We start from the raw sequence: 27,843 nt of genomic DNA, 5'->3' as shown, positions 1-27,843 counted from the left end.
TGCTATTGATGTATCTGTAGAAGCATTTCTTATTGTCCTTCACAGAGGTAGCAAGATTCAGTTCATGTTGTGCTTTTGTCTCTCTGATTTTCTTTCTACATGAAAGTTTGTTTGTTGCTTGGGTTTTTTTGTTTTGATTTTGTTGTTGTTTTTTAAAGCACAGACACGGTTAGCGGAGGGGGGAAACCCCCCACTTGTCTCCCCGACACTGCTGGGACTCCCTGTTTCGGAGCCTGTTCGGCTGCCCGCCGCGGCACCAGCCTGACCGACACCCGCGCCTCCAGCTTCCGGAGGAGCCGGCAGGCTCCCAGCTGAGGTAAAAGGGAGAGCCCGGTGGCAAGGAGGGTTACTGGTTTACCCCGTTACCTGTTTCTCCTCGTAACCCCGCGGAGCCGCTCCGCTTCTCTGGAGCCCTCCGGTACCCGCTCAGGCGGAGAGCGGCGAAAGGCGGGAAAAAGCCGGAGGCTGAGGCGGCCTCGGGGGGCTCGAGCCGGGCTGAGGCGACTGAGGAGGCCACGCCCCCTACTGCCCCGCCCTCTTCGCGTTCCCCTCCCAGAGGGGGGCGGGGCCGATGCGGAGGTTGCCGCCGCCACTCACCGGCTGATCCCGCCCCGCGTCACGCTCCGGTGGCTGAATGGCAGCTGCGGCGACCAATGGCCTGCCTGCCGCTCACGCCTCGTGCGGCGCGGCGGGGGGGCGGGACTTCCGTCGCGGCCGCAAGCGGACGGAGGGCGCCATGGCGTCGGCCTAGGCGCGGCCTTCGGCTCCCCGCGCCGGGCCCTGCGCCGGGCCCGCAGGTGAGGGCCGCCGCGGCGGGGGGCGTGGGCGCCGGCTCCACGCAGGCTTCGTCCCTGTTGTCGGGCGCCCTGGCTTCGCGGCGGTTTAGGAGTTCGTAGGCCCTGCGCCCCATTGCGCAGCGCCTATTTGCCTCCACCCTTGGAGCGGTGAGGCGGGGCCCGGTCACCCGTCCGTGGGCTCAGGCGGGGCCGCGGCCGGGCCTGCCGCGGGGTACTCGGCTGGAGCGGCCGTCACCCTAGCGCTTCTCTTTCCTTTTGGGCTCCGTGGTGATCTGGCTCGGTGGGAGGGAGGGGAGGAGAACGGAGGGCGCTGAAGCGCTCCCCGAGCATCGCTTCTAGGTTGATAAGCGCTAAACCTTGGCTCTGGCATTTCACGAATGCCTGGTGTGTGGTTCCTTTGAGGCTGTTTGTGCGCTGAGATACTGGTTATGCTTGGAAGATAGTGACCAGCGTGGACTCTGGCTGACACCCGAATTGCCAGTAAAAATACGAAAACGAGTTGAGAGGAGTAGTTCCTGCATCTGACCAGGTCTGAACACTGAACTGTGCCTGCAGTACTCTTTCAGTTCTGAGAATAGATCTTAGATGCAGATTCAGGTCGGTCATGACACCAGAATGTAGAAAGTCGAAGACATTGGGGCTTTTGGGGTGTGTGTAAAAATTGTTGATATTATCAGGATAGTGGCTGTTTACCCTCTGCTTGTGTGGGTTTAGAAGGTGCAGCCCAATCTACCCAAATATTTTGAATGTTTTCGCTGAGTTTGTGACAGAAAAAAAATTCATATGATTTTTGTGATTGCTATAAGATTGTATAAATGCATGTGAGTGTTGTAAGAATGCTACAAGTAGCAGTAAAGTAGCATTTAAGTTTGTTTGATGCAGATATGCAGGATAGTTTTTTACCATTGGAACGAAAGAGCTTGTTTTTTTGGGTGGTTTGAAACATAAGCACAACCATGTGGACGAGGACTGCTTTGTGTTGTCCTCTGCAGCAAAATGCATTTTGAGTTGATTGAGATACAAATTTCTGAAAATTTGATCTGTGCTTTGTGGAGCTTTGTTTGTGGGTGGTTGCCAAAAGCTCTGAGTTGTCTTTTCTGTGTCCCAAGCCTTGTAATTTCTTCTCAACTTCAAATGTCCCAGATGTGCTTCCAGGGCTTGTTCACATTGGTAAATGTGAAACTGGTATTTCTGGCAGGACACGGACTGTATCCAGAAGAACATTTTCCACATGAGTTGCCTGTTCTGGTCTGGAGTCCGTGTCCTGGTGTTAAGAACAGTGTGTGTTTTTTAACCCCCTGCTATTAATACACAAATTACAGCTCATGTGGTAAGAGGCAGCCCAGGTTCCTGGTGCCTGGCGTGGCAGGTAGATGTATCTGTGTGTTGCCAGTTCTGGTGCTGAGCCTGTTTAGCCATCCTTGTCTTCGAGTGAGAAGGGACATTTTATCCTTCTCTTGGAAGGAGTAATAAGGGTGTGTGTTCTGTTGCACATTCCCCAGCACTACAGCTGCTTTATTTTCAGGGGCAGTGCTGCGTCTGATGTTCCCAGCCAGTGCATTGCCCTGGTGGTTGTCTCCTTGCTCCTGGGTGTGCTGTGATGTGGCACACTCCTCCCTTTCACCTCCTCATCTCTGACCTGCTGATCTGTGCAGGGGAGGGATGTAGCTCCTCAGGCTTGGTTTGTTTTTTGAGTTCTAGGATGGGGAGTGGGAGTTTAGAAACTGACTCAAAAGTCCCTGAGGTTACTTTAGGAAAACTATCTGTAGACACTGGAAAATCAGGTGCAAAGTGATGAAGATAAATGCAGAGTCAAGTTCAACTTCTTTTGTGTGGTTTACAGTGTAGTCTTTAATTACATATACCTTTATTTCTGGATGCTATAAGCTACCTCAAACAATCAAAAGCCATGGAATTTTAGGAACTGTAAGGCTTTTTTTCTTATATTTGAGGCAGTAGTTCTTGAGCCCAGAGGAGTTGGTAAGTATGTAATTGTTTGACAGAGAAGACTGCACTGTACATACATGCTCCTTGCTAGGACAACTTTAATTCTGGTATTTTCTAATCATGCTCAGTACTATTTTAATGTTTCCTCGGTGTTGTAAGAAATGTGCTGAGTTTACTGCATTGGTAAAAATGCTGTGATAGCTTCATGAGTACTAGTGCTTCAGTTGTAGTAAAAATTACTGTACTGAACAACTTTTTTGTGCTCTTCCAGTGCCACTCACATGATTTTTGCTGGGGCATTTCTCTCTGATGAGAGAAACTGGTAAATCTTAATTTAGAAATAAAAATTCATGTATTTCGTAATGGGTTGCAGGTTCCTGTGGCTGCAACTTCTGCTCTGCTAGCCAGCTGAAAGTTTTGCAAAGCATCATACATCCGAATGACCAAGTCAGGATCAAGAGAACTGCTAATAAAAATATCAGCTGTTTCCTCAGTTAGTAATAATGAAATTTCATTGCCTTCCTGATAGCATCAGTTTAAATCAAATCTGACTCTTCAGTATTTGCCTCAATTAATGTTGAGGATCTGGGATCAATCTTCTCTGCTTAAAAACCTGTGAGGCACAGGACAGGTAGAGAGCAGTTCCTTTGTGTTTCTTGGTTCCAAAAGAGAATATAGTGGTTCTGGCTGAGATGTCTTGATTAAGTCAACAAACTTAAAATTTTCAGAATTAACTATCTACAATCAAATAAAGACAAATCCACAAGGAACCATTTCATTAAGAAGCCTCAATTTGGAGGTTTCCAACAGTCATACAAACAATTTAGGTGAGCTAATAGAGTTGTAATTATTTGTGAGGTACTTTTAACTCCTCCAATAAAAGAAATTAGAGGAGGTGCAGGTGTTCTGATAATCTTATTATTAAGCATGTACCATCTACTTCTACAACTTGTCCCCAAATTATTTTAACTAGTACAGCAATATTTTATCTGGTTTATTTGCTGTTGTTTTGTGTTGCCACTATTGTATGTAATTTCAAGTAATATTTTATTGTGAGACCTGAAGCATCGTGAGAGAGACTTAGCCATCCATCTCTAGACCAAGCAATGCTTTTGGATTTAGCAAAGGAGTGGTTAGATTTCATGCTCAGGGCAGCATGGAGCTGGTGCTTGCTTTGTGCTCTGAAGGGGCAGATGTACTGTGTCATTTTTTTAATTGAATGTGTGGGAATTTTGAATTTGGAGTTCTAAAGGGGACTTATCTCTCTAAAACAGTAATTTAAAATAAAGATTACTTGCCTCTAAAAGTAAATGTAGAATGACATTTTTCATACCTCTTCAGAAAAAAAATTTTAACTGACCAGTAGAGCCCAGTAAAGTGACAGTGGAAAAGATTTGCTCAATGCCCTGACTGGTTTTTTTTGTTGTTGCAGGTATTAAATAAAATATGCTGTTGTCAATAGGAATGCTGATGTTGTCTGCCACTCAGATATACACTATTTTGACTGTTCAGTTATTTGCTTTCCTGAATCTTCTACCTGTGGAGGCAGATATTTTAGCAGTAAGTACAATGTTTTTTCTACATAGATGAAATCTCTTATTAAATGGAATCTTATTTTAAACTGCTCAGTAAATCAGGTAGTACAGTAAATGCTACAGCAGATTTTTTGAATGGAAATACCTTGAGTTTAGGTTTTAAAAATAAAAATTATGTTTTCAAATGAGCTTACAGATGATATGTGCTCAGATGCCGTGACAGTGAAAGCACTTAATTCCCTTAGTCATTTAAAAAGTCCAATTTTACCAGATATCTTCCAGCCTCTTCTAACTGGTTAAAAGAATGCTATGATTATTGCACTTAAGCAACATTTTAAGTTTTGGTCGTAGATGCTGTTTTTAGGATAGCTATAAGTAAGTACATACAACCTTCCATGGCTAGTAGCATTTATATGTGTGCTGGAGGCCTTTTCAGCAGAGTTTTGTGTATGTCACACCTAGATATTTTTTAAAATAACTGATTATCTCTTCTATTGTTAATAATTCTGGGTGTGTAAAATTTAAATGATCAGCCTAGTAAATTAACATAGGATTAGTGGCAAAAGTTTTTGCTTTTTATTAGAGTTTTATATGTTGTGTAGTTTTATGGAGAAAGTTTGCAGGATAGAGCTTAATAATTCAGCCTAAGTACTGTTATCTCTGTTCTCTGCTAGTAACAGGGATACCCAGGAAATTTGTTAACAACTTGTCAATCAGTTTAGGAGAACAGAGTGAAAAACCCTTGAAGTTCCATGTTAAAATAAAGATGCTTAAAAGTTGGTGGTAACGTGGGATTGATGAATACTGAATTATGTTATCTGGGTCTTTGTTGTTACTATCCTATTTTCTGTAGGTAAGTATTTTAAGAAACAATTAATGCAAATAGCTAGTTGCTGTTTTATGGAACTGTCGTCTCCATTCTGTTTTAAACTGGCTTTTTTACTGTAAACCTGATTTCCCTTTTCTTTCTCACCAAGCCCATCCTTCCTCTTTTCATAAAAACCCTAATTTTCATTCTTGTTACTTCTTCCCTTAAAAAAGATAAACAAAACAACTTACCAACCTAAAAAAAAGAAAAAATGCAATTTTAAAGTTTAGTTTTATTTCATCTATTTAAGCTTCAATCTGCAGTATTCTAAAATAATTCAATCTAAAAATGAAGTGTCTTTTGCTTGTATATGTGGAAGTTACAGATCTATTCTTAGAGTATATTTGAAGTGGGAAATGAAGAGATGAACTAGACACTTATTAAAACTTTGCTGTGAACAGGAGCCAGTGAAAGCTTGAGGTACTCAGAAGGTGGAATGTTTGCACACTGTGTCACATGAAGTTGAAGGCATACAGATAGTTTATAACTTTAAAAGATTCCTTGGTTTAGTGATTTCCTGTTTGTGGAGCAAACCTCTGGCTGAAGTTTTGGGTTCTTTTCTCTACTGATTTAGGGTTTGTTCTTATCTGTCTGCATTCTTGCATCCTTGCAGTCTCAAATGGAGTATTCTGTTTGTATAAAGTACATTTGTGTGTATAAGAAGCATGATTGCTTGTTTTTTAAACAAGGGATAAAAATAAGTAGGTTTGTGTCTTGACTCCTGGCTTAAGAATGAAAGATCAGGAGAGGCTGTATGGAGCAGACTGACTACACAGAACAAAAATGCTTCCTTGAAATTTAGCTCCATTCCTACCTCTCCATTTTATTAAAATCTGTGGGAAGGAAGCTCCTTTGCAAGACTTAAGATAAATGTTGGAAGTGTTTTTCTTTAAACTATAGTTGGTGTTCCCCTGTCTAAGTCTAGCTATTAGGGAATGTCCCTCTGAAATAAACAGGATCCTTAGTGGACTGTTGTGTATGACAGTCCAGCATCCTGGATGATGCAACGAATACACAAATGTTTCTAGTATCTAAACTATTTAATAAAATTTACTGACTGATTGCATTCACTGAATGTAAATTCACAACCTTTGCAGAAACTATTATTTTTACTTTCAATGAAAAAATCTAGCATACCCAGAGTCTGCACTTGTTGCATTGGTTAAGATGAATGAGTAAAGGGGAAGCAAAGCTTCTGTGGATTTAAGGTCTTTGTGCTATTCCTTGTTTGGAAATGAAAGCTCAGAGTATAAAACAAGCCTGTTGAAATGGTTTTCAGCTATTAACTGAATAGGTAGCAGGGAATTGAGAAGGGATAACTTGTGGCAACTGTTCTTTGCATGCAGTGAACTAACTGTTAAAAGCTATTCTTCCCTGTACCCCAAGTGAATTCGAAGCAAAGAAGCAAGAACACCACCATCCAAAAAAAAATCCTCACACCCCAAAACCCCAGCTTTTCAGATTTTCCCTTTTTTTGATTGTTTGTAGATTCTCTTCTAAATATGATACTATTTGAACTGTAGACAGTAGAAAGAAAGATCTAATATGCATGTAATTTAATGAAAGATCTGTTACTTACTTCCTTGTTTTGTAAAGTAGATAAAAAAAGATGATGTCATGTGAGTGAAAGACTGGTGAGAAAAGCAATTTTGTAATTTTACTGGCATGGTTACAAGGTGCCCTATGTTGCGTAAAAAATTTGATCTAAAAAATATGAAGTGTTGTTTATATCTATTTACACTTTGTTATCTGTTTCTCTCTTCTCGCAAAACTGAATTTTCTTTGAACTTTATTTCTTAGTATAACCTTGAAAATGGAACCCAGACCTTTGATGATCTGCCTGCTAGGTTTGGCTACAGGTTGCCAGCAGAAGGCCTGAAGGTAAAAAAATACTCATATATATTCATATCCTGAATATATATATATAGAGAGGATTGTATCTGCTGAACACTTTTTGTGTAAACTGAAAAAGACAGAAGTTAAATGAATATAGTGCTGGAGAAAAATAAACACAGAACTCATTTACCTACTGCTCAAGCAAAACAAGTGATCTGATATGAACTGTTGCCTGTGAATATGAGCTTCCTTTCCCACGAAGAAAATTTTGATAATTTGACCTTTTGTATATGAGAGAATTTGCTGAACATTTGCAATAAATAAATAATAAATTAGCTGAACGATTAGAATCTAAGAAAGTAAGCTTGGTGTACCATTGTTTCCTCTGAAGTTGGAGTCAGTACTAATCTGTGATGTTAATTACCTTGCACTGGTGTCAGTGGATGCCTTTCTGAATTTTGTCTTGATTTATTGTTTAAAAAAAGATATGGAGAATTTGTCTCTGAAGGGTTGTATACTGGTGAGCCCTTTCACAGGCTTTCCCTTGGACAGGCAGGAGGGATTATCTTCTGTGCAGGTGGCCCACATTAAGAGTGCTGTGAAAGGACCTGTAGCTCATTTTCTTGGGAAAGTACAGGAACTGCTGTCAGTTTGCTTCCCTTCTTGAATTTCTTAAGCAACTGAACGGAGTTGCTCAGGGTCTGCAGTTCTGCAGTAGCCCTCATAGCCCAGTGGGTGTTCTGGTGGGGAGAGGTAGTGTTAAAGATGTGCAGTTGTTTACTGACTATATTGAGAAACAGGGTGATTAAGTGATTTGCCCAAGTAGTGAGCCCATTTAACACATCAGAAATAGATGTAAGGAGCTTTGATTGTAACCTTTTCAACTGTTTGATAGCACTGTGTCTTCACTAAGGTTGTTGTGACATAAGGCATACAGATATTAAAATGAATCTAAATGGGGATATAGCTGAAATCTTGCTATGATAAAGAACTGGGTTGAAAATAAGAATTTGTTTGTCTATTGTATGAAAACGTGTAGTTTTATTTCCTTATTTTTGACAGCCAGCTCTTTTGAAACTCCTGTTCCTGTTTTGCAGGGATTTCTAATAAATTCAAAACCAGAGAATGCCTGTGAGCCTATAGCTCCGCCTCCACTGAGGGACAACTCCTCGGGTGCTTTTATTGTGTTGATTCGAAGGCTTGAGTGCAACTTTGATGTCAAGGTAAGATCTCAGTTTTTGAATTTTTTTCCCCTTCTTTATTCCAAGTTCTTAAAGAATTTCCTGTTGCTTCAGAAAAATATCTATAGCAAACAGCAGGCTAGATAGTGTTGTGAAGGGGGGGATTTTGTTGTGTACAGGCAAATAAAGCAGTATTGTAGTACAGTTTAAGATTACCTGCTTGTGAGCCAGCTTGCATGGCAAATGAAGATGATGGATTCAGCTGTTTTATAATAGAAAGTATTCAGTAGCTAGATGAGCTTTTCTTGCCAGTTAGACACTTTTTGCCAGGAGTCCCAGGGGGGCTTAGGGAATGGAGATAACATAAAAGCATCCTATTCCTCAAACCAGGATGCACCCAAAATCTGCAAATGACTTTCCTGGCATTATTTGTTTAGTAGCTGCATCATCTTCTTGTGGCTCACCCTCACACTGAGACCCCAGGAGCAATGAAAGTGTCACAGTTGGTTGATGAGGAGAGAAGACAGTGCAGACATTGGGCAGAAACACTCATGTACAGAATTAGAATATTTTAAAATGAGTACAACAGCTTGGTGCTACATTTTAAAGTGTATATATTATCAAAGTTTTTACCTGCAGCTGGAGTGGAGTATTCTCTGTGTTATATTACAGATACTAAACTAGCATTATTTGTGTTTGGCTGGAATATATGCTTTTCTTGAAAATGACCCTGACATATGGGGCAGCAAAGGATGTCATAAGGAAAGCAGGGCTCTTAAATTTGTTGGCGACTTGTGTGAACTAGGAGGAGATCCAGCTGTGTCACCTGCTGTGTGGCATATTCAGTTGTGTGGTGTTGTGGTTAAACATGTCAGTTCTACTCAGACTGTAGATTCCAACTGTAGAGGCAGCCTGACTGTGTTATCTACCTTCACATCAAACTCAGGAATGTCACATATTTTGTTCCCTGAATCCTGTCATTTGGTGTGAATGTGTGGAAAAGAGGGGAAATTTTTCAATTCCTCTTGGATTCTCTTAATTGCTGCCTCTAAGTTGATTGGTCAGCATTAATGCTGAAAATGCTGTTAAATGAGCAGGTCTGAAAATTTCTAGTGGAATATGTTTTTAATCAGAAATACAGGACTGGGCCTTTCAGCATTTTTACTCTGGTGCTAAATAAGAAAAATCACATCTTTCTTGCTGGTCACAGAATTCTGAGATTTTGAGTAGCTTCGGAAACCTCTGTGGAAAAGCAGTTCTGCACATCTGCCTGCCTGACTCTTACAGAGTTGCTTTTCCACATAGCTTTCAACTTGGTAAATGTGAAGTCTTGTATTTTAATTTTATACATCTTGATTTGCCACACACAGTCAATGAGTATACCTTGCAGAAAATGCAAGCGTTGTTCAGTGTCATTGTGGGATTTCTATGCTCAGTTCTTTAAGGATGAAGTCCCACTAGCCTGTACATAAGCATTTTTTGCTATGTTTTATATTTCATACAGTATCCATGAAAAAGTGGATCTCCTCTTTCTTATTAGACAAAGAGTAAGGTAGAAAGTGAATCTGAAGTTCTGAGGTGAACATGAGTATTATGAACTAACTGGCCAGTGAATTCACCTTTGTGTTATGCTATTAATACTGTTGTAATGTTGCATTATGTAGTTTCATTCATACTACAGCATTTTGCCCTGAAGTTTCCTCTTGGAAGCAGCATGTAAGTTGTTTTAGGAAAACCTGCAGTTTATTTTAGGGTCCCATCTCTCCTTCTGTTCTACATAGAAAGCTGCAAATGCAGGTGAATAGCTGTTCCTTGATTTGACTGTGTATGAACCTTTACTAGGCCATAAGCCATCTCTTCTTCCATCTCTCTCAGCAGTGTGTGGTTTCCTACACAGGAGAAATTATGTTGCAGTAGGAGAAAGTTTAAGACTGGGAATAAGTGGAGGCAGTTCAGAGCCTTCTGGAATGTCTCCTCACTTCTTATTAATGATTTTTACTGCTGTTCATGCTGTTGACCAGTGTGGGAATGGACTCATCCAGAGAAGGCATTGCTGTGATTTCAACTCCTGCACAATTACAAAGCTAAAAAAAATTGTGTAAAATTGTGCTCCATGTGGAAAAACAGAATGCTTAGGCATAGTACTTCATTTAAGTAGATGATACCTCCCTGTATTAAAACTACCTCTTTAGGCACAAAAGCCAGCAAATGCGTTATTAAACATTACATCATTTTATTTATGCACTGTGGATATTTTCTGTAGTGATATGGCCAAACCCCCAGCTGTGCACTTATGTTTACATCTAAAACTGATTTTCAATTTTTTAATTTTTTTTTTCTTTTGAACACTGGGATTTCTCATGGTGTCTGCATTTTCCAGTAATGTTCTGCTGTTTGGAATATCTGAGTGAAGAGTTGAGAATCATTTACTCATAGCTTTAAGTAACTGTGCAACAAGAAACCACTTCCTGAAGCTGTACCATCCTGCTTACACTCATCTTAAAAGTGGTAGTGAAGTTCATGAAGTTGCAGTTTCACAATGGAATTGCTGAGGCTGCTGCTGCTTTTTGCCTTGGATGGTGTTGCCAGCCTGTGCCCAGTGGTTGGTGCTGGGGCAGGAGGTGTGTGGCTGTGACTGTTCACCTCACTCTTGACTCCAGCCCTGTGACACCTGCCTGTCTTGTAGGCTTATTGGTGTGTGGTTTTACAGGAACACCATCATTTTGTAATCCAATATTTAAACAAAGGGACTGTGTCTTAAATAACTGGCAAAAGTGTGTAAGGAACTAGAACATTTTCTTAAGTAATGTATATTATTTACATGAAGGACATATTTCCATGTGTAACAAAGAGTCAGTAAACACCTGTTCAGGGTGTGATGTTAAAGAAATAAGACAAAAAGACAAAGGCAAATAGAAAAAAAAAAGATGCTGCATTGGAACTTCCACCAATTACCATAGCACATTTATATGGATATGAAATTTAAGAACCTGTGATAACCAGGGAACCTTAAGCTCAAACCACAAAGTGAAGTTTCTTCAGTTACAACAACTTGGTAATGTGATGTGTGTTACTTCTGGTGATGCCGTTACTGCCATTCTGTGTCACAGCCTCAGATATGGAGATGACCAGTGCTCTGAATCCTTTCCTTGTCTCCCTTTTGAACATTTTATTTAAAATTCTCACGCCTTCTTACTTTTTTGCATATTTCTCCTGTTGTGCAGCAGGCTCTTAAGTTTTTGTATTTCAAGCTTGACCTAGGGAAACTTCTTTTTTTAAAACTAATCTTACTTTGTATGACTTTAAATGCAGGTTTTAAATGCACAGAAAGCTGGATACAAGGCAGCTATAGTTCACAATGTTGATTCGGATGACCTCATAAGCATGGGATCCAACGACAGTAAGTACAGGTATCACTTCTCTCCTGTTTGAAAATCATATCACCCACTAGAGTGTACAGTATTAAAATCAGTATGAAGGATTTACAATAAACTCTCCAAAAACAAACAAACAAATTACCACCAACCTTGCTCCAAACCAGAATAACAAAAACAACAAAGAAACCCCAGCAATAATATACCCCAAGAAATCCTCCCACTGTTAACATTTAAAATGGGTGTTCATATAAGAATATATATGCATATTTGTGTATTTTTTGTGATGTTTAATTTGCATATACTCTGATAATTTTTTTCATTTAAGTTTTAGGTCAACTCTTCTGGGCTGCAAGGATAAATTTATTAGATAGGTTTATACGACCAGTGAGGAAAACTGCTGTTGTTAATTATGTAGAGATACAGGAAAAGTGAAAATACTTTACTCTCTAGGAAGGAAATCCAGCTTCAAAATATGACTCTTTAATATTTGCTACTGGTTTCATTTTGTGGCTACACTATTGTGTACACTTTTCCTTTGGCAATGGGAATTTAGTTTCATGTGAATACATATTACATGTACATTTTTTCAGTTGGAAAAGGAATGTGTAGAGACCACTGTGCCATTTTCTGATTGATTCTGATGCCAGCTGTTCCCATTTTTAACCTTTCATGGAGTGAATATGTTCAGAACATCTTGTAATCTAGCCAAAATGTTGGGTTGGTTTTATAGTATGTTGTGTTTTTTTTCTGTAGTGCTATTATGTATGTCTCTGTGGCATTGATTTTGTCCGGTTTTTGAGCTTGCTCCACATGGAATGAGAACAAAGAAAGTCTTTCCAAGTGCATACACCATTGAATAAATTAGGAAATGAACATTCAGCAAACTAAATGGCAGCTGAGTAATCCAGAAAGCTATATGAAAGTGGTTTTAATAAATTCCCAACCCATTCAAATCTTATTTTCAGGTGTCACTCATAAGAACATAGGATAACTGCACAACAAATGCAGACTTGGGTAGTGGGAGGTGGCATAAGCTGTGTTTCCTTTTGCCTTACAAAACTTGAGTGCTTTGATACTGGCTAAACTTTTGACCCTTAAATGTGAAGCATAAGTCAGAGGAGCAAATCCATATAAAGTGAAGCAGAAGAGATGGTAATCTAGAATATGGAATTTATCTTTCAATAATTTTTTATTTGGGCTCCATCTTTTGAGCTTATTATTGCCTTCATTCTTGAGTAGAGAATAGGGAGACAGTTTCATCTGGTTTCTTGAGACTGAAATAAAGATGTGGGATTTGCTTGTTCTCTTCTTTATTCTGTTTCCAGTATGTTCATTTATCTTTAAGGTGAAAAGGAGGGGAAAAAAGATAAGTTAAAATTTACAGTACTAGATCACAAAATCATGTAAGTTGCTAGAAATTGTGGAAATCAGTAAAGCTGTGTGAGTTGCTAAAGTCTCTCAGTGAGAATGATGTTCTGGTGAAATTTAATTTGATGTGCCTCTCTTTTTTGTGAAAATGTTTTGGATTTATGCTCCCTTTAAGTAGTTCGTTAAGAATTCTTATTTCTCTATCTGAAATAAAGTCTCTAGATACTTGGTAGGAAAAATGATACTGCTTGTTATGCAAAGATGTAACGTGCATCAGTCTACATGTCATTATGTTTAAAATACGTCCTCATGTTGTGACAGTCTCGTTATATTCAAGTCTTGCATCTTAAGAGTGCCCACAGAACGACAGTCTAATAATAGTTTTGTCTTCCTGCTGTTTTGATGCAGTTGAGGTTTTAAAGAAGATTGACATTCCTTCTGTCTTTATTGGTGAGACATCAGCTAATTCTCTTAAAGACGAGTTTACTTACGAGAAGGGGTAAGTTACCTCACAGACAGCTCTGCTACTCCTTGCATTCAGTCATAGCCTCTTTTTAGTATTTATGGATTTAAAATAGGATTTGAACATTTTATTTAAAATTCTCATGCCTTTTTACTTTTTTCCATATTTCTGCTGTTGTGCAGCATACTATAGGCACATTGCACAGGATTGCATCCAAGTGGGTTTTGAATATCTCCAGAGAAGGGGACTCCACAACTTCCCTGGGCAGCCTGTTCTAGTGCCTTGTCACCCTCATAGTAAAAAAGTTTTTCTATCTCTGTACACAATATCCACTCTGTACAACAGATCAATCCCAACATGAAAATAGTGCCTTTAGGGCTGACACCACAAACAGCACTCTCAGAAATTTGCTCTGGCCTGATCAGAAATGAAACTAAATGGAAGAGGGTCAGATGGTCCCATCTTGCTTTTTCTTGCCTTCTGACCAGCTCTCACACTGTCAACTAACATGTACTTACACCTGGCCCTCTGCATCCGGCTTAGATGTGATGACAGAGGCTGTGGGTATTCCAGGTGAACCTTGTGCCTGAGAGCAATGGACAGAAAGCATCTTAAAAATGAAGATAAGTTGCTTTCCTGCTATTTCTTTCCTGCTTTCCTACCATGCATTTGTCAAATGTTACTCCTTTCATACAACGTTAAACATATGTCAGTTCCCATTGAAGTCAGATGCTGGTCTTCAAAAAAAATAATTTTAACACACATTGGAGGTAATGCAGTCATGAAGCTACTTACAAGTAAAGACTGAACTGTGTATCTTAATCTGCCTTTTTTATTCTATCCTTAGGTATCCATACAAGTACTGACATGTATAATTTCATTGTTTTATAGTTTCAATTTAAATTATTATCTGTTTAAAGAGTACCAGTATTTTAACTCTGATTTACTTCAAGTGCATTTCTGCTCTGCAAAAGATGTAGAAAAATGGGATTATTGATTTCTCTGGTGCTCCCTACCATGTTCCTTGTTCAGGAGTGTACAAAGTGAATAAACCTGGTTATCTTTTTGAGTACAGAGGCCTTCATAGTGTAAGGCCATTGAACTTGGCCTTTTGCATCATCCTTTAACAATATTTCTACCACAAGTCAGAACTCCCTATGCTAGAAGAGTCTGCAGGATGCATTTAAGATGATTCTAACAGGATGTATGATCAGTTTTTCATTGCTTCCGTTCTGCTTTTCAGTTTTAAAAGAAAAGCACTGTGACAACAAGATAGTTAAAATATGTACCTTAAACAGGATGGAAAGGAAGTGTGTTTTGTGTTTTTAGCTTAATGATATTGCTTCTTCAGTTCTTGCTGATACCATTTAACTAAAATAATCAGAAGAACTAGATTGTGTCTTTCTTAGGTAGAAGCCTTGCTGATGAAACTACTTGCTAAGTGGCTCCACATGAGCAGAGGTTAGAGAAGTATCAGTGCTTTTGTACACTGTACCTTCTGGGGTATTCTTGACTGAGTGTGCCAACAGAAGAAGAATGAGAATTTACTTTCTTAGTAAGTTCTAATATTCAGATACCAAGTTTACAGCATCCATATCAAGTTGTCTAGAAAGACTCTTACTGTAGTTTATTGACTCTTCTGAGGACAAAGGGGGCATGCTTTACCATGCTTTGTGATTTGAAAGTAAACCTCCCATGTAACTTAAAATGCTGCTGTAAATATGAGTGATTTCACAGTATCTCTTCATAATCATATTTTTTTCATTCTGCTATCAAAGTAGTTATGAGATTGTTTTCCTGATAGCTTTAGATTTATTTATGGTTGAAGTCAATAAGTAGTTTTAACTCAAAATATTCTAAGAAATGTTACTTTATCTTTTTATTTGAATGGCTTTATGTTACGTTGATGTTGGCTAAATTTATATTGTTGTGCACAGATAGGCAGTAATTTAGTGTGTTTAGTGATAACGTTTTATTTTAGTGGAATTTTTCCATGGTTTTAATTCATTGTTCATTAAATCCCATCATATTTAGAAACTGTTATCTTTTTCTCCCCACAGTGGTCATGTTGTGTTAATTCCAGAGTTCAGTCTTCCTTTGGAGTACTACTTAATCCCTTTCCTAATAATAGTAGGGATCTGTCTTATCCTCATTGTCATATTTATGGTAAGTTCCTTCTTATGATAATGTTTTTTCTTTCAAACAAGTCATTTGTTTGTTGTTCTAACCCTAGCACTTCCTGGAGTTAACAAGGGGATGCAGAAAAGGAGCTGTGAAAGCTTTGTGTGCTGTACATGTCTGTACCCTGCTTACCTGTTATCTGGTATTTTCTCAGAAAAATAAACAGATGCAGAATTTTAGCCAAGGAGTATCAGAAGCCCTTAGGATATTGTATCTGACATACAAGTACTGACAAAATTGTCATCACTGCTGCTCTTCCACTGCACAAGTGCTTGCTTTTTCACCCCACAGAGAATGAGCTGTCCTTGTGCTCCGGTGCACTGTCACACCTTACCAATTTGCATTGCTTAATAAACGTTGGTCCCACAGTTCCTAAGTACCAAAACCAGTTTCACTGGCTTTTGCTGGAGATACAGTAATCAGTCAGCAAGCTCAGAACTTGTTACAGCATATAGCATGTATCTCACAGCACATACATTAGCCATAAAGGTGCTCAGTTGGGCACGTGTGTCCTATAAAAGGTAAACCAGCACAACTATATTATAGCGATGTATTATTTCAGAATACTTAGCATCTCACTTTTCAGAATTTCTGCTGATCTCTGACCAATTTATTATTAGACGTTTTGATAGAAGTCAAGTAGTGCATCAACTGTTTCTTCAGTTGATAAAAGATTTCTTTATCTTTTGCTTCAGAGGTTTTCTCCACTTAAGCTGCTTTTGGTTTTAGGCAATGTTAAGTTGCATGTCATCATCAGGTCAAAAAAATGAACTTAATTACAGATTGATTTGCACCAATCATTTAGCAAGGAACTGGAGTTATGTGTAAAGCACAAGGTATTCCCACTGCAAGGCCAGATCTCCTTAGAATTCAGATATTTCCCTTACTAGGAGAATAGCAGTTTTCTGGACACTCTGAAAATGGTCCTAATGATCATGGGAATAATCCTCTAACAGCTGTAATGAGTTAAAACTGTGAGCAAACCCAGTCAAACTTAATGAATTGTGTTTTGCTCTGAAATGATTTGTCCCACTCTACATGGGCCTCCATAAATGATTGCAGAAATGGCCATTATTTTATGTAGTATGGAAATGAATTTCTTTTTGTCTTTCCAAAACCACCTTGTTTGTTTTCAGTTACAAGTGCCCTTCAGTGGTCATCAGGAACATCTTTAGCTTCATCCTTGAGTCCAGGCAAGGGAAGAGGTGATTCAGGTTGAGCTGGGGTTCCCTTTTGACTAACCTACTGTGAAGACTCATAAATAAAAACTTTTATTGTTTTAACTTACTGTTCATGCTGTCTTACTTCTGTCTGTTTCTAGATCACAAAATTTGTGCAAGACAGACACAGAGCAAGAAGGAATCGGCTTAGGAAGGATCAGCTTAAGAAACTTCCTGTTCATAAATTTAAGAAAGGCAAGTGAATAATTATGTGTCTAACTTGTTAGATCCCATTATTTTTACACCAAAACCTCAAAATTGAGAGACTTTGTAGTTTTGAGGTTAATTCTGAGTACACTTGAAATAAACAGAGTGCAGTGTGAAAGCACATGGATAGTTTGACCTGACCCTGTTCTTGCTGAAAGAGAGGAGTTCCAGCATTTCTGTAGTGGACACAGAGCAGACACTATGTGCACATTGTGGGTGAGAATTAAAATGTTGTTTAATATGCCACAAAATTGTACAGAAATTCCCCAACCTCCTTGTTGTGGTCTCACTAACAGTGACCACAACAGCCAGCCACTGTGGTGCGTTGTTTCCATTATATGTCTGGAAACCGGTAAATACTAGTGGTAGGTAAGTTTCCTGACATTGTAGAGATTATAAAATCAAAACTGCCTTGTGAGTATAATTTATCTGCTTTGACAGAGGTGGAATAAGTAATTTTATTCCATGAAATAGAAAGCTGCCTTAAGCCCTTCTGTTTCGTAGTCTGTTCTTTAGAAGGAGAAAAAAATCTGCTACTTCTCAATTTTAATTTTTAAAATTATATTACCATTTTATCATCTGATTGTTCATTCATACAAGCTGTTGCAAGGTAAGAGAAGGTGTAAACATTACTTCATTGAGGTGATGGATTGCTATACAACACATGTCAGCAAAGAATGTCTTTGACAAGGCACAAAGACCATGTCAGGGGATATACCCAGACACAAGGATAGGCTCACATGCTCTTTGCCCTTGATAAAGCCAGCCTGCATTATTAATGACATTGCTCTCAACTTTGTGCACAGCAGATGTTTGGTTTGAAGGGATACAGGTTTTGTGCAGTGTTAGTGCACCTTCATAGGAAAAAAATAGAAGTGTTTTCCTCTGCAGAGCCAACTGAACCTTGTTATAGTGACCTATTGGGTATGGATTAAAAATTAAATATGAAAAACTACCTTACAACAATAAAATTAATATTAGTTTTGTTTCCTCTTACTGCTTTCCTATGAAATCTAATTAGAATAAAAAACTAAGTAAATTTTGTACTTTAAAGAGAAATCTGCAAAGGAAAAGTTGCTTGAAGTAGATGTCTTTTTCAGTTGTGTTCATCTGTAATAACTTATCTCAGAATTAGATGACCAAGTAGCCAGTGAATGAAGATATCTTGTTGCTTCCCTCATTCTCTTCCTCTCCCGTTTTGCTGTCTTACATGATATGAATTGTTTGGAGCTCAGTCATACTAAAGCAAACCTGGCTGTAAATGTCCAGTTTCTCACTGTGTTCAGTGGATTATGAAAAACAAGACAAAAAGCTTACTTTTTCAACTGATTTCAGTTTCCATGTGGTTCTGTTGCTATGATATGATTCCTTTAAGTCCTTTCACTGAAATGACAATTTGGCCCTGTCCCTGCAGTATGTTGCCTTGTTTGTGAAAGACAGGTTTTCACAAGGCACTGCTGTGAAATACATTCACTTCAGTCTTCTTGATGCTCTATCAGAGCAATCTTACCTTTTCCCTTGGAAGGACAGGTAAAAGCAGCTCCTGGGGACTATCATCCTGGTTTTTTTTAGACATGCTGGACTTGGTTTTGTCTCCAGCATATTCTTAAAAATCTGTTAATACTGAAATGGGTGGAAATGCCAGTCAAATACCGAAGCTCAGACACCAGGTACTGGTTTGTTTCTCTCTTGCACTCTTTCTTGTGCCATGGATCCCTGCCTGATGAGGGTTTTGCTGTACAGGAAAGGGTTTTTAGGGGAAAGCTGGCTTTAGTGGACTTCTCTAATTTAATAGGTTGATAGGCAGGCAATGATTGCTTGGCTGGAGTGGTTGCACTGACAGACCTAAAGAGCTGTTAACACAGGAAATACCAGGAAACATCTTTAAATAGGGTTTGAGTTAAGTGCCACTGTAACACAGGAATTTTTTACTAACTTCTGTAGGTTTTAGACGAAGCACTTAGCATTTCTGTGATGACTACAGAATGTGAGAACAAAAGACAGGGTGTTGATTGTCTTTGCAAAGTCCTAACTAGCAAGACTCACCTTTGAATAATTCCGTAATTCCACAGAACCCAACGTACACTGTATCAAAATCTGTTCATATGCTGGAGGTGTTTGAGGGCAGTTTTTGTGGTGGTTCCTTACAAATTACATTTTGGTCATACAACACTGATGTGAGTTTTCCATGCTGTCTTTATAGCAAAAGTGAACACAGCAAAGAAGACAAATCCATTTAATTTGCCTGTAATTTGATCATTGGCAAATCTAAATGTTGTGAAGAATTAACAACTTAGAAAAAATACAGGTTAGAAATTCTGTGTATTGGTATTTATAATAGAATTTATTTTCGGGATTATATAATATTATTTCCAAGGTAGCTTATTTCCAAGGTAGCTTAACTTTAAAAGAGAATCTAGGCCAAGACTGAAAATATTTATAGATCTTCACTGCAATTAAACTTATTGCTCCTGAAGAAAAGGAAATACCATAAATTAATGAAGATAGAATTCTGCAAAAGAAAGAGAGGTATGAGCATATTATTAAAAAAGTAAACATGAACAAAGCAATGTTTTGTTCATTGAGCATTGAAAGTTAGGCTGTGAGTGGTTAGATACATTATTAAATTATCTAGAATTTGGGAGTTGCTACATCCACAAGACTTCTAAAAATGGAGTTGTTTGGTTAGGTGTTTAATGTGAAAGAAGAACTTTAGGTGTTCAGCTTTGAAATGCTTTATGTACACATGTAAAAAAGCCCTGAAGTACCCCTAAATTGTTTTTTTTAAATTTTTTTAAAATTTTTTTTTCCCTGCAAATGGGATTATAACTGATCTAGTTACTGCTCATTACTGACCCATCTGCCTGACTGCACTGTACTGTTGAGGTCTAATACAGAAAACAAGTCATAAGGTCTACCAAAGTCATGGTGGATTTATTTTTGCATTTTTCATTGTTCATAGATGTACAGCTGTGTGAGATGTGTGGATGGGTAATTCTGTGTTTCTTTTTCTTATTTGTATGTATCAAGTAGTTAGAAAGTAACTTTTCTAATTAAAGATTTTTCATATACTTTTTAAGTAAGATACCTTATCTTGCAACAGTTCCCATACTTTGTATTTTTCCCCAGATTTTTGGTGGTTCTGAGCCAGCTTCTGAAATACAGTCATAGGTATTTGAGAAAGGATTATCTGTGAAGTGTCCCATTTAAAAATTAAACGTGGCATATGGGCATATGGTCATGGAGAGCACACTGTCTTGGAGACCAGTCAGGGTGCTCCAGGATTCACAGGGAAATCCTGCAGGTCTCAGTGCTGAGGAGCTCTAGTGTCCCTCTTCCTCCTTGCTCCATGGGCTTTCCTGCCTGCCCCAAGCCATGATGAGAGCAAGAGTCAGGGACATAGCAGTAAATCATGTGCATGGTGAGGGCAGCAGATGGAGTGTGGGTGCAGCTGAAGCTGCTGAGGGCTGGTGGCAGCTGATGGTGCAGCAAGGGGTGGGTGAGCAGTGGGCTGTCAGCTTTCAAGACTTATGTATCTTGAACCAGTAGTGGAGTGAAAACCACTCACAGTATTATTTGAGTGCTCGTTTCTTCTCTGAGATACGATGTCCTTGACAGTACTTACTGTCAAGGTTAATGTTAATTTTCTGTTTTGAATATGATAATAAAGTGCTGATTATAAATGGTCCATAAACATGGTTTAATAGAAACAAGAGAGAGCAATGTCATAGCAAAAGAGGAAGTAATTTTTGTAAAACGCTGTAGCTGGAATGCACTGTGATACATTAGATGGAAACTTGTACTTCAGTGATGCAGGTCAGGCAGAAATAGACTCGCATTGAATCTCTGTGGCTTTTCCTACCTGCCCAAGGAATTTTTTACTTTGTTTTCCTTTTTTTTCTGTTGTTGTGTAGTAACTATCAGGAAAACTTTGTAAGTAGTTCTCCTGTCCACTGTGCTTATTTTCTGAAATCCCAAATTAGAATGGTATTACTTTCCACTGGTAGTCATCATCTTAGCCTTTATCTTGAATAATATGTCTTAACAAAAATAACATGAACCACATTTCACATACCTTCTGTGCCACCACGGAAGCCCTTGGAAAAATCTACAGAGAGTGACATAGTTCTTTGAGGCCACCCGGGGTGCAGCCCTGGCGCCCTAGCAGCATGTGTTGAGCAGATGACTGCCCTTATGATGGGATGTACTGACACCCGTGGGATCACTTGACCCTGTAACCATCCAGTCCCTCAGCAGGGCATGTGCTGGTCAAGTGATGGGAGCCTGGGGTCTCCCCTGGCCACAGGGAGGGGTTCCTGAGGTAGAGGTGGGCTTGGGAAGGCTTCATTTTTTTGGTGGTAAGCTGTAGCTTGGGCATCTAAAGAAGCCTCATGGTCAGGAGAGCTTAGAGCCCTCAAGCTTCTGCTTGTGGAGAGACAGTGCAGTACTGGGCAGCAGTGTGGCTCAGCTCTGTGTGGTGATGGTGGCTTCCCAGAAGATGCACCCTCTGGAAATAGTGAGCAGCAGCACTGGATATGTGTAAGCTGCAAGAGGTATATGAAAGAAGTGTCCACCAACTTGTGCAGATACAGTGGCTTTGTGTGCATGGCCAGAACTTTTCCAGCCTTGACAGAGCTGAGGAGATACACAACCCAGCTCATGTCAAAGTGGGAGACCCAAAGAGCGAGAAGGACCCTGTCATGTATCAAAGGCATGACCTAGAATTAGGTCTGGGGAAGGAGGGAAGTTTGGCCCTTTACCATTAGTTCCATGATGGTCCTGAAAGCGTAGTTCAGAAGATCACTGCTCCAGTGGGCAAGTTTTCATTTCCAGTCCTACAATTCCTGGTCAGATGATGGCTCTTTCCCCACTCCACTTTCAGCTTCTCACTCTTCCCTATCCTTATGGTATTGCTCCTCTGGGCTTTTATAGAGAATGTTGAATCCCCTTTCATCCCTCAGATTGTTGGATTTAAATTCTCAGGCTGTTTTTTTGTTTTGTTTTGTTTTTTCCCTTGCATGATAGTTTTTGTGTTGTGTGGTCTTAATATTGTTTCTGTTTGAACTAATCTTTTGAAGATATGAGTGGCCACATTACAGACTCCTGAGCAATACTTACCACTTCTGGAAGGACTGCTCTTGATGCTTCCTAGTCTTGCATTTTTCCTTCTTCCTAGTTGTATTCCATTAGGAACAACCAAACTGATCAACCAGTACACTGTTTCTTCTCAGTTGTTGATAACTGATGAAATCTCCCACCACTAGCAACTTCCATTTATTCAGCTCCCTCTACTAATCCTTGCAAATCTTCCTGGATCAGGAACAGTCCTTTCATACATAGAACTTTACTGAATGCTATACTAAAGTCCGCACAGGTAAGATGTGCCATATTTCTTATTTACCAAAATCAGCTTAAACACAATTTAAAACATCTTTATTAAACTGAAGGGAAAGTGAGTGGGATTATATTCCTAATAAAGGGAGGAATATTACAGTAGAATAGATAAATAGCTGTAGCTAGCAGAGTATTACAGCTTCAGGGAACCTGCCTCTTGCGTGGACAGAGAAGGTTAATGGTTTCTTCAACCTGTGAAAGTAACCAAGAGACCCTGTATGCATATGTTTGGAGAGATTGCTTACAAATCCTTTAAAGTCAATCTGATTCTCAATTGTGTGCTGCAGGAGATGAATATGATGTATGTGCCATTTGCCTGGATGAATATGAGGATGGAGACAAGCTCAGAATCCTTCCTTGTTCTCATGGTAAGCAGCTGTATTTTTTGTATTAAAACATCTCCCTAAAACACGATGTCTAAAATCCACAGTGAATGTTTATTGATTAATTTATAAATTTTGTTTTTGCTAATATGCAGAAGTGTGTATACAAACTGAGAAAAGAGTGAACACTTACCCTCTTTTTATAAGAGGAAAAAGGGCTAGTGTTCCCACTTCTTGTTTTTCTTTGGATATGCACACAAAAGAAAATCTGAACTTGACATTGTTCTCTAAATGTCTGTATTTAATAGGGAAATACATTTCAGAGTGGCTTTTTAGCTTAAAAAAAAGGATTTCACTTTTTCCAAAACCATTATACTATAAAACATAATTCAGCCACTGCTGATGTAGAAACTTGGATGAAGGGATGTAGTCTGTCCAGTAGCCTGAAGCCATAGAGTCCACTGCCTTGACTGCACTGGGAAGCTGATGATGTCATTACAAAAATTATTGGAATATTTTACTGTGACAAGCTGTGCACTGACTGTACAGTCTTTCTCAAATGCAGCCCAGTGAAAGAAGTAACATATCTGTCCACGAGACAAGACTGCTCTTAACTGCATGCAAGTACAAGAAGTATTTTAAGAACTTATTTGTAGAAATGGGGAAGAGGGCTGGGCCCAGGAGTGTCTCTAAATTCAAACTTTTTTTTTTAATACAAGCTGTGTAAAATTTATCAAGAAAGATGGGGTTCATCCATCCTATCTTAAGCCCCTCTCTCTACCTTCCAGTCCATTAACCATACCACAGCCATCCTGGCTGGGTGCAATTTTACCCAGCATTTTATTAGATTTCTGCTCTGACCAGGCACTGCAACAGCAAATACCACATTACTAAAAGACTTTAAAAAAGAGGCAACTGATGTGACAGCCTGACATCCATAGCAAACACAGCAGGGGACAGACTGAGCTTTGTGGATCATCAGCCGTAAAAAACAATTTCTGAACAGGCTGACAAACCTGAGTTCTCAGAAGAGAGAGAACAGATCCACAGCATCTGTTGCAGCCTGGGGACTGCAAAGTTAACAAAACCTGACCACCAGCATCAAATATCACTGATAAATTAAAAAAAAAAACAACAAACCAACAAAACAAAAAAGAGCAAATTAATCCCCTCAAAAACAAAACAAAACCCAAACCCACCAGCATCACTTCAGGTGGAGAACATACTGCTAATATGCTTGAGCAGGTACAAAACAAACGGTGCTTCCTGTGTAAATACTTAGCTCTTTGCCAGACAGGAGCCCCTGTTAGTAACCAGAGGTAAGTTATTAATATTGTAAGACACTTTCAAACACTTTTTTTTAAGCAAGGCCAGTATAGTTGCGCTGCTAACTGTGGACCTAATTTAAAATCTGCAAAAATCATATGGTAGTTTTATTTAATAACTTGTACATATGGGTGGAGGTTAGATGCTTTATGAGGATAATGATGGTGGCCATGTTTGCTGCAGGATGTTATAATTCCATAAGTTTTTAAAGTTTATTTGTCAGTTATGGCCCATTGCAAGATTACTCTCACATTCATTCAGTACAGGAAATGGGTATTTATTGCATATATCCATATGTCCAGGATCCTAATCTATTAGCTGTCTTGTACGTAAGAATAGACAACCTACATCCCAACAAACTTGACCAAAATTCTGTGTGAATTAGATTCTAAAATCCTTTGTTACTAAACGTTACTAGCTTAGCAGGTTTCCTTGTCCTTCTCACTCAGGTAACAGCGTGCTTCTGTTTTGTTTTCTAACAGCTTATCACTGCAAGTGTGTGGACCCATGGCTGACAAAAACAAAAAAAACATGTCCTGTGTGTAAGCAGAAAGTGGTTCCTTCTCAGGGGGACTCTGACTCTGAAACAGACAGTAGTCAAGAAGAGAATGAAGTATCTGAAAATACTCCTTTGCTTAGACCACTAGCCTCAGTTAGTACTCAGTCATTTGGGGCTTTGTCAGAATCTCATTCCCATCAGAACATGACTGAGTCCTCAGAATATGAGGAAGATGACAATGACAATATTGATAGCAGCGATGCAGAAAATGGAGTGAATGAAGAAAGTGTAGTGGTTCAACTACAGCCCAGTGATGAAAGGGAGTACAGAGTGGCAAATACTGTTTAAGACTACTAATAATGAATAGTGTATGAACAAAAAGAATTCTTAAGGCTATACTTTACAAACCTTTACGTAGGGAATATATTTTAATCTGTAATCCATTTGGTTTCTTCAGTAGGAGCAGCAGTTCATGTAGTAGTACTATGGTTAAATCGTTGCAGATAGTTTTATTTTTGATTCAGGTATTCAGTCACACATCTGTCGTCTCAAAATGAACAGTCTAACCGGACTTCACTATGCTAATAAATAATGTTAATAGTTTATATCAATAGAAGTATCACACAGACTCTAAATGTATGTTGTTGACATGGGATCTGGAAGTAATTTTTTCTCCATTTTGTAGCTATGACTGGGTCATACTGATAGCAATATTTATTACATGTATGGTATGTGTTACCCCTTAAGCCCAAGAAAAAAAAAGTATTTGCATGTTTCTATAGACTTCTAAAAACTGTCACCACTACTGAAAGAAAAATGTAGAACGGATCAATATTCTGTATGCTGGTATATCAAAACAAGGCAAAGGAAATTCCACTTCTGTCTCAAAGCAGTGAGTCTAACTTGTCTCGTGGAGTTTGCCACAGTAGCTGAGTTTAAGCAGTTCCATTGAGCAATTCCTAGAATAGGGAAACTTAGACTTTATGTTCAGTTTTGAGCAATCCACAAGGTAAGATCCACCAGAAGCACATCACTTACCCCTGCCTGCTATTTGATGCAGATTGATTCGCAGTGATGAAGGGGAAGTTGGGGAGGGGTGTGTGTGACCAAAACAGAGGTTTTGTTCCACATAGAGAAATAATTTAGGTAAGTATTCTATTGATCCTCAACTCGTATACCTCTTACTCAAGAGCATTTTATGCTGCATTAGTCTGCTAAAGTATGTATATAGAAAAAAAAATCTTTTCAAATACCTGATTTGGAAACAAGTGCTTATAACTGTTTAACAGAACTCAGTACTTACCAGTGTATCATGAAAACAGCAAATGCTATATAATACCTCTGTAACTATGTAGAAAGTAAAAACATAGCATATAATCAAAATGCAGAGATTTTTTTATATGGCCTTGAATAAGGAAAGCTTGAAAGAATGTTAATAAATAATGTTTTCCACTTTAAATATCAAAAGGATTTTATTGATCTTTTGCTTCAATTCATTGTGTACTCTTCTGTTTTTACTACTAAGGTTAAAATATTTTTGAATATCCAGAACATCAGCTTGCTGATATCCCTTGGTAAACATCAACCCATGTTGTGCTGTGTGTCCCAGGACAGAGTATTGCCCTGATAAGCACTACATGCAGAAAGACTTTGGAAAATTAACGTTTTGTATGTAACCTAACTTTGAGTTTGAGGAGAAGTTTGGATCGGTCTAGGTCTGTACACATAATGTGGATTTACATGTAATAAATTTGGATTTTGTAATTTTGATAAAATTTGGATTTTGTAATTTTGGATTTGGATTACATGTACAGAGAGGGAAGGAAGAGCAGAGTGATCTTTTTGTTTCTTTTGCCCTCCTGCCAGCACCTCTGGAACTGCAGCCCCTGAGCCTGTGTTCGGTTGGCAGCAAAGGGCGATCCCGGGGTGGAGGCAGCAGCAGGTGAGGCCTTTCCCTTTGTTGTTACCTCACACACCCTGCAGCTGCACCCTCCCTGCTCCAGCCTGGCAAGGGAAATCAATTCCCCAGGACTGGCAAAGCGCAGAGAGTTTATTTTTCAGAAGGGGTAACAGAGGCATGTTAAAGGAGGATAATAATGGAAGAATGATGTGTCTTCAGACCACTGCTACCAGCAGTCCCTGGGCATACAGCCATACCCCCTGCCATACCTCCCTGGTGTCACAGATGCAATTTACTTGCCTTTTGCCATTTCCAGTTAGAATGAAAGTTCAGAAAAGGAAAAGCACTTTATTCTCTTAGCATTTCTAAGTAGATCTTGTGTATTATGTTAAAACTGGCTGGATAAATTTTCTGTCTCAAAAGGTATGGCCTGTCCCAACCCACAGGGAAAGATAAATATGGATTTTTCTTTGGACTATGACCTACCACATTATTCACACAAATCAGCAGTTTGCTCTCCATGCACCTTGAACAGCTGACAGGGTTTTTTTGTTTTGCTTATCTGATCCAGCTTCAGTCTTGAGCTTGTTTCAGCAATAGGACATAGGTACTTTAAGGAGGTTCAGATTTGATTGCCTAGTTGAAAAAAAATCAATTCTAGAAAGTGCTTGTAATTAGTGTCTAAAGTTAAAAGTATATCATGGGACTCTGAAGCATATAATCTCTCTGTAACAGGGGCAGTTACCACAAGATGGACATTTGGGATAAAACTTGTAAAGCCCTGGTACTCTGCTCATCACCTTCCAGGGTGTGCCACGCAGTCTTAAGAGTCACTGGGGACAGAATGAAATAAGGAAGTGAAACCATTCATTCAGTAGTGAATTATCTTACCAAGTTTGAAAACTTGAAAACTATCCTAAAAAAAAAAAAAAAAAAAAAAAAAAAAAGGGCCCTTTGAAGCCTCTTCTGTGTCTTGCTCTTTGCATTATCTTTCCTACTGCTTTTTTCTTCTTAATGTTTTAAAACACTAATGTGAGTTCAATTCTAATTCAGTTCTATCCAAACCTTGAGTAGGAAAACAAACTGCAAAAGCAAAACAAGGGAGGCAGGTGCTTGGCTTCCTTATTGTTGGGAACTGCTGATGTTAAGTGAAAGGTGAAACACTTCCAAAGCATGTGAGCAATCTGAGCTCTTTTGTTTTTTTGTAAAGAAAAAAGTAAGCCACTATGACACAGTGAGTTTGGGAGTTTGAGAGCTCTGCTGGAAGCTGAGGGGACAACAGGTATGGAAGATGGCAGGTATGCAAGTGAAGTTACTAAAATCCTGTGTTTCTCATGGACCCGCAAGAGGGTAGGAAAAGAACAAACCATGAGGACAAAATCCCTAAGAACTGTGTGGATCAGGCATCTTTGCTGCCACCA

At 39.1% G+C, this 27,843-nt stretch overlaps 1 protein-coding gene across 2 annotated transcripts; it reads left to right on the top strand.

Annotated features, from left to right (window-relative positions):
• The first annotated feature begins 686 nt into the window (after window positions 1-686).
• On the top strand, window positions 687-26,303 carry RNF13 (ring finger protein 13). 2 transcript variants are annotated; one of them, XM_030456008.1, is made up of 10 exons: window positions 687-797; window positions 4,177-4,304; window positions 6,948-7,028; window positions 8,081-8,206; window positions 11,477-11,564; window positions 13,318-13,408; window positions 15,433-15,538; window positions 16,875-16,968; window positions 22,662-22,742; window positions 24,506-26,303. In XM_030456008.1, exons 2-10 carry the CDS (start codon window positions 4,191-4,193, stop codon window positions 24,868-24,870), a joined length of 1,146 nt encoding a protein of 381 aa, XP_030311868.1. In that variant the 5' UTR covers window positions 687-797; window positions 4,177-4,190; the 3' UTR covers window positions 24,871-26,303. The 2 variants fall into 2 exon arrangements, with proteins under 2 accessions (XP_030311868.1, XP_030311867.1); XM_030456007.1 differs by having other exon boundaries at window positions 714-793.
• The last annotated feature ends 1,540 nt before the right edge of the window (window positions 26,304-27,843 follow it).

This window comes from Calypte anna, chromosome 9, assembly GCF_003957555.1.
Source record: "Calypte anna isolate BGI_N300 chromosome 9, bCalAnn1_v1.p, whole genome shotgun sequence".
Taxonomy (NCBI): Eukaryota; Metazoa; Chordata; class Aves; order Apodiformes; family Trochilidae; genus Calypte; species Calypte anna.
The sequence above is the reverse complement of the archived record's forward strand: the minus strand, read 5'-3'. Positions and strand labels throughout refer to the sequence as shown.

What these genes read in the sequence shown, in the direction of transcription:
- RNF13 (XM_030456008.1), top strand. Translation starts at nt 4,191, where the DNA reads ATGCTGTTGTCAATAGGAATGCTGATGTTGTCTGCCACTCAGATATAC. An exon ending in TGTTCATAAATTTAAGAAAG is followed by an intron (nt 16,969 to 22,661) that starts GCAAGTGAATAA and finishes TGTGTGCTGCAG; the next exon opens with GAGATGAATATGATGTATGT. An exon ending in AATCCTTCCTTGTTCTCATG is followed by an intron (nt 22,743 to 24,505) that starts GTAAGCAGCTGT and finishes GTTTTCTAACAG; the next exon opens with CTTATCACTGCAAGTGTGTG.